The 6909-nt window shown below is 32.4% G+C and overlaps 3 protein-coding genes and 1 long non-coding RNA gene across 10 annotated transcripts in view; 2 read left to right on the forward strand and 2 right to left on the reverse strand.

Annotated features, from left to right (window-relative positions):
- The window catches only part of LOC144471818 (beta-glucuronidase), a 58519-nt gene extending 58128 nt beyond the window's left edge, over window positions 1-391 (forward strand). For all 7 annotated transcript variants that reach the window (XM_078184310.1, XM_078184311.1, XM_078184308.1 and 4 more), the window contains one exon: window positions 77-391. In XM_078184310.1, the coding sequence (XP_078040436.1) occupies window positions 77-258 (182 nt within the window). In that variant the 3' untranslated portion in view covers window positions 259-391. The remainder of the gene's footprint in view (window positions 1-76) is intronic.
- On the reverse strand, window positions 36-1456 carry LOC144471820 (zinc finger HIT domain-containing protein 3). The gene is made up of 2 exons (XM_078184316.1): window positions 1261-1456; window positions 36-1063 (listed from the first exon to the last, which is right to left on the reverse strand). The coding sequence occupies exons 1-2, from the start codon at window positions 1329-1331 to the stop codon at window positions 727-729; spliced, it is 408 nt and encodes a 135-aa protein (XP_078040442.1). The 5' UTR covers window positions 1332-1456; the 3' UTR covers window positions 36-726.
- A 557-nt stretch (window positions 1457-2013) lies between these two features.
- On the forward strand, window positions 2014-4590 carry Lic (dual specificity mitogen-activated protein kinase kinase lic). The gene is made up of 8 exons (XM_078183400.1): window positions 2014-2106; window positions 2199-2731; window positions 2915-3084; window positions 3160-3325; window positions 3399-3635; window positions 3722-3901; window positions 3980-4197; window positions 4262-4590. Exons 3-8 carry the CDS (start codon window positions 3023-3025, stop codon window positions 4404-4406), a joined length of 1008 nt encoding a protein of 335 aa, XP_078039526.1. The 5' UTR covers window positions 2014-2106; window positions 2199-2731; window positions 2915-3022; the 3' UTR covers window positions 4407-4590.
- A 918-nt stretch (window positions 4591-5508) lies between these two features.
- LOC144471408 (uncharacterized) lies at window positions 5509-6158 on the reverse strand. Its single transcript, XR_013494269.1, has 2 exons — window positions 5969-6158; window positions 5509-5798 (listed from the first exon to the last, which is right to left on the reverse strand). It is a non-coding gene; the product is annotated as an uncharacterized LOC144471408 (long non-coding RNA).
- Between the last annotated feature and the right edge of the window lie 751 nt (window positions 6159-6909).

The following is a 6909-nucleotide window of genomic DNA, read 5'->3' on the forward strand; positions in this document are numbered from 1 at the left end:
AGTACAATATATTTTTTTTTAGAAACATTCAGATATCTCAAGAATTAACAATTATTTAATAAATTATTTCATACAGCGTACATAAGAGTTGGCGGTAATAAGAAGGGAATATTTACAAGAGAGAGACAACCAAAAATGGCAGCGTATCACGTTCGAAAAAGGTACCATCTCCTTCAAAAGCAACTAGAGGGAACGGAAGTGCCAAACGATCTCGACAATTATATTACATTCCGTCATTCTCAACACTCGGAACTTTAAAAAAAATACACAACTTTTGTTAACAAAGTTTTCAAGTACATATTTTTTTATTTATAGATATATGAATGTTGTACAAAATAACGTTTGCTTATTTACTCTTTTTCTACAAATATAATTTGTATTTTTCGGAGAATTTTTATTATTTTCAATAATTACGATAATGACCGACGTAATAATAATTATTATTGTTACTGCCATCGTCATCATCATCATCATCATCATAATAATAATAATGGCAATAATCATTATTATTATAATAATGAATATTATTATTATTATAATAATGAATATTATTATTATTATTATTATTATTAGTCCAACTATCCTTAATTCGATAAAGAAATGAGAAATAGTAACATTCCTTTTAAGATAATAATTAAAACAAATCCTATTACGCGATGGGATACTTTTTTTTTTAAGTCTGTTCTAGAGATGTTCAATAATTTTTTTTAGACTTTTAAGCATATCTTAGCTAGGTTGCTCATTTTCTGGGAGTTCTACAATCTTTAAACACGCGTCTGCCATTTCAATAAATATTGGTTCGCCCATGGCTAAGGCAATAGCCTTTGTAGGATTTTCATCTACCAAAATTGCACGCATAATATCACGTACGTGTGGATTATTTAAAATACTTTTTAACTTGTCGTTAGAACGTAATTGTTCCAATTTGTCTATAGGCACAGTATCTTCTGTAGGAAAATCATACTTTTTACAATTTGTTTTCTTATCGCTAGTAGGTTCGTTCTGCTGACATTTTGGTTCACAATTACTAGTCTTGTGTATTTTACAGCAGACTGCGGAGCAACTGACAAAAACAAAGTAAAAGAGATTATAAATATATTTTACAAACTCGATAAATTGGCATACATATAACATATTAAGATACCAACGTGGATTATTATACTGTTTAATGTAATCGCGCGTGTATCGACATTTGTCATTAATGTGAGACATAGTACAACTATAACCTCTGATATACTTACTATATCTCTGTATACTTACTATGGCTCTTTACACGTGGGGCACTTGTACGAACATTCTCCTTTCTGACAAACACAACAAGGTTTATTCATTTTATTCAACAATAATTTTACTTCGTATTTCTGTGACCGCTGGTATTTTGCAAATTCCAACAATGTCCAATGTCAACATTAACACATGCATTGATGAATGTTGGATAAATAACCATAAACTATTCCTACTTTATAATAGAACGCACTGCTGTACAGCTAGTAATTCCAAGGTAAGGTGACATACATATCTCCAGCAGAGAATCGTCAACCAATCAGAGAATATTGCTTACTGATCCAGCTGCGGCCTGAAGTTGCGCAGGAGTAACATCCTATTATACGTACGTATTTTTATTGGCAAATTTCAACTGTCGCACTTTGCATATGTATGACTGTAAAGTAATAGGCCCTATTACTTTACATATTCTCCTATACACCTTCAGTCCACAGCTCGATCCATTAGCGAGGCTTAACATGGAAATTTCTTTTATTTTGATTGATTAGCGATTTACTGGTGAGACAGTCTGTCCCCGCAGTTAAAGAAAAACAGGGAAAACAGCGAATGAGCAAGACAGCACCAAATCGGCAAAACTACATGTTAAACAAGTCACATCGACAAACGATGTGGCTTATTTCACTTTTCATTTGTCACTTTCCATGGAGAGAGCGAGGCCGCAATCCGTGTGCACTCAACCATACATTGAATTTCATGGTATCGTTATGTTTCTCTCGAATGTATCTCGATGATTTTTTACAATACTTGCGCACGGAGCTGTATGCGTCATAAAATGGTGGGGATGGACGAGCCCAGCTTAGGGAGTACAAAAATTGTGCAGGAGTAAGACCCATTTTATTCTATGTACATAATAAATTGGAAACCGAGCCAAAATCACAATTTCGTCAACCTGGATTTTCATTCTATAATTCTAGTTTGCAGAATTATCCATATACGATGTGCTGAATATCACCGAGAATTTTAGTTTGTAGTTAAGTTTGTAGTTTTTATTTATGCATATTATTACATATACATAAATAGTAGAAAAACAGGATTCAAGTAATGTTTGTCGTATATAACTTACACGTATTGCACCTGCCTATTGAAAAATTATTCTAAACTAGTTAAACTGTAACACTTGTAAATGTACAATTAAAATGGCCAAACATAACGAAGACGTTGCGTCATTAATTATTATACAATGCATATTCTTCATAGTAAACGATTATCCGCTATTTAATGCAAAATTCTCGTTAATAATTCTTTCATTTATATTTTGAATATTTGTATAATGCGCCTGCAATAATTTAGTATGCAGAGACGTTCAGATTGAATTTACAAAACTGAAGTATCTGTTGTGTGAGCAAATTCATGTGACTGTTTGAGTTACTGAAAGCTTCATATATGGGCAACGGAACTTTGAAGTTTTGACGTTACTGTCGTAGAATATCGCCATGTTATTAACAAGGTACTACAGAAATTGTTTCTAACGATATCATGACAATAATCCTATTCAAACAGATCTTATTTTATTCGTTTGTTTTTGCATTTACGCGTACAATAAATTTCTAACATAACCTTCAATTTTCCTGATTCTCTCCAAACATAAGTCTGGTGTACCAAAACATCCGCTTTCTTTTTTTATTTACAGAACAAGTATGCAATAACTATTACAATTCATTTAAACATGTATTGTAATCAATTTTGTACACTGCCAAGTTCACAGGCCTAGTAACATTTATTAATTGTCCATCGAATCATGGCTCTACGTCGAAAGAAAAACTTGAAACTGCAAGTTTCTGAAGGGACTCCTATGCCCGTGTGCGTATGAAATATTGGAATATTATTTATGCTTTTCTTCAAGTTATACTTATTTTTTTATAATCTATACCGCAGTACCCCACCAAGAAATCTAGACAAGAGGACTACTATAACGATTGGGGAAAGTACATTTGTAGTGGAAGCAGACGATTTAGAAACTATCTGTATTCTAGGACGTGGAGCGTATGGTATTGTGGACAAAGTACGGCACAAACAAAGTGGCACCATTATGGCGGTCAAGGTATTCTATATAATAATACCTATCAATTTAAGTAGTTAAAAAATATCTTTCGACAAACACATTTATTTTGTAGAGAATAACAGCAACAGTTAACACACAGGAACAAAAGCGATTGCTTATGGATTTAGACATATCTATGCGTAGTTCAGCCTGTCCATATACAGTACAATTTTATGGAGCATTATTTAGAGAAGGAGATGTTTGGATTTGTATGGAGGTTATGGATATGAGCCTTGACAAATTTTATACAAAAGTGTATAAACATGACCGTGCCATTCCTGAGGATATCTTAGGAAAAATTGCTTTTGCAGTAAGAAAACGATTGATCAATTACAGTTAATACTGTATGTGTAATATTTTATTAATTACCATTCTAACTGCAGACAATATTTATAGGTAGTCAGTGCATTGCATTATTTGTATTCGCACTTACGAGTGATTCATAGAGATGTAAAGCCTAGTAATATTTTAATTAACCGAAAAGGAGAAGTAAAAATCTGCGACTTTGGTATTTCTGGTTATCTTGTAGATTCTGTTGCTAAAACAATCGATGCTGGTTGTAAACCATACATGGCTGTACGTAAATTTTACATGTTCGATGCGAGCATTGGTTATTATCTATTCAATAAATTCTCCATCGTATCCTTTTTTTAGCCAGAAAGGATAGACCCGTCGGGTAACCCTTCGCAATATGACATCAGATCCGATGTTTGGTCATTAGGTATATCTCTCGTTGAATTGGCAACAGGAAAGTTCCCGTATGAATCTTGGGGTACACCTTTCGAGCAACTCAAACAAGTTGTAAAAGACGAAGCACCAAAATTACCAGCTGAAAGATTTTCTGCTAATTTCGAAGAATTTATTGATAAATGGTAAGCAAAAGTGTTTTCAGCGGAACGTGTTTGTCTATTGCTTATTAATTGGCATTGTTTACAGTTTAATGAAAGATTATTCACGCCGTCCGAATTACAATCAGTTACTGGAACTTAATTTTATCACAGAACACGCTACAAAAACTACAAATGTTGCCGAGTTTGTTGGAGAAATTTTAGACTTGCCCGAAGATGAGCAGCCTGTGTAGCATACAACTATTTTTGACATGATGTACCACATGACCTGTAATGTAACTTCGTATTGTGTATCGAAGTTATTTAATCGATTTTCTATATCCAGTTTTATGAATCGTATCGTTGATTCATCCGAGCGACCTATGTGAATTTCAATCTAGCATTAAAAGAGGATACATAGAACTTTTGTGCAACGAATTCTACCTGAAGTTCATTCTTTTCATTCGTTCAATATGAAATTTCTACATGATTCTTCGTATTAATCCACCTACGACTAATAGATATTCTGCAGTAAAGAAGTAAAGATATGTAAATATATGCAAATATTTTTTTTCTACGTGATGTAACAATAGTTTGTCATTCTAGCAGTATAGAGAGGTTCAAATTAAAAAATTTACTTGATCATCGCATAGTAACGTACACAAGTCGATGTATTCATTAGCAGAATATAATTATGCAGTAATGCAACTGTAATAAAAGATTATACTCTACAGTAGCGATATTAATACGTATAATTATACGGGCAATCAACAATAATGTTCACACTTAAAATATTATAAAATTGTAAAAAGCATGTAGTATCTTACAGTAATTGTAGTAACACGAGGACTGCAAAACGAATTTCTTTTATACATATTGTAGTTGTGTAATGAAGATAAATTACCAATAAATGTAATTATAAAACGTATAATAAGCTTAAACAGCAAAAATGTAATACAACTCTGCAATTAGTCAAATATTTAAAAATACCTAAGTAATATGTAAAAGAAAATGAAGAAACTGTATGAGCATTTATTATAAATGAAAGCTTATGACAAATTAGTATATCAATTAATATACAATTTCAAATTATAGCAATAACTATTTTTACTAATATTTGATTGCAATTATTGTTAGTAGCAGCAATCGTATTATTTAATATCGAATTGAAATAATTTTCAGTTTTAAGTTACTCTTTGACATTAAAAAAGATTTTTAGTTGGCCTCATTTTATTTATTTAGTCACCTAATACATTTACGTTACGATTACGTGAAACATGTAATACAAATGACAGTTTTTACGCTGAATCTTTGCATTTGTGGACATTTGTTAATAGAAATAACTACAATTACCAGTAATCAGCAGGGCACATTTATGTATTTATTTAAAAGAAAGTGATCCATAAAATATCTACATGCTGCATATTCTTTTACAGCTATGTTATACAAAACATGGAATTCAATTTAGCCAGAAAATAAATATACATATGTTTGATCTTCTTAAAATTATTTCCATTCTTTGAATGCATTCTGTTCGATATCCGTTTTTATTTTAGCCATTCACTGGTGGCATTAAAATCATTCCGTTACACTCGGTTGCAATTTTTATACCCAATAGGAAAAATCCTATACTTTTGCACACTGACCTGAAAACAAAAGGCAGAGTATAAAAATGGTTTCATTAATTGTGTTATCCAATTGTTAGTTAGCATCGATGATATTTTAAATTATAAAATGCGGTTTACAATCAAACTCGAACTGAAAGGTTATGAACGTTACAAGAAAAAGTAGAAAATATTAAAATTGTTGAATATACCATACGAAAGGAGTATGATAAATATCCTTTACAAATCGTACAATGGACGCCATTATGAATGGTTATAATGAAAACTGTAAACAATATAAACTTTCAACTATTTTAGATGTTACAACTACGAAAGCGTAGGTTGTGGCTTAAAAACGCACTATTAACGAAACATAACCTTCAAAAGCATAGAATATTTACACAGAGATGAAGACTGTACAAGAACTTTTGATGTTCGTGTTTCTAAACGTATAATCTTTGACCAATGAGAACTGGTCAAACATATCAATTTTATTAACAAATATTAATGAAACATTGCCTAAACAATTGCGTTTTAAATGCCCATTGTTTATCTGTAATTGAATTTAATTCCTCGTTTGCAGTTTTCGAAAAATTATCGAGGCAGCTGAGGCCTTTCATGGTATTCGACGGAACGAATCAGTCAAGGTTGTCGCGTCACATAAAGTTAGATGGCGCTATGAAGGACTCCCACGATATTCTGTTTTCGTAACGTGAAATCTCTGAGAACTGGGGAACGATGGCCGGACAGCGAAGTTTGAAAACACGTGCTCGTATAATCTTAATTTATTTTATTCTTTTTCGGAAAACGATCTTACACGTGGTGAGTTCTGCATTAGACAAACTGGAGACTTGAGTAGGAACTAAATTGTAGATGGCGCATATGTTGCCTCTAGTGTGGAGGTCCAATAAGTCACTATATATATAGGTCAGGTCGTGTATTAAATGCTTGTGATTACTCGAGTGGGTTCTCTATATTTTACTAACCAATGTATATATATATTAACTAATGACGGCACGCCACGGTTCTGCACCACGTGGTGGAATTCTAACTTAGGTTTATTGAATCGGGAGGCTTTGAGACCGGGACGCGAGATGGAGCCACCTAATAATAAATAGATAAGTAGTTATAAACAACAATCAACACAGTCATT

Source organism: Augochlora pura, chromosome 6 (assembly GCF_028453695.1).
Source record: "Augochlora pura isolate Apur16 chromosome 6, APUR_v2.2.1, whole genome shotgun sequence".
NCBI lineage: Eukaryota > Metazoa > Arthropoda > Insecta > Hymenoptera > Halictidae > Augochlora > Augochlora pura.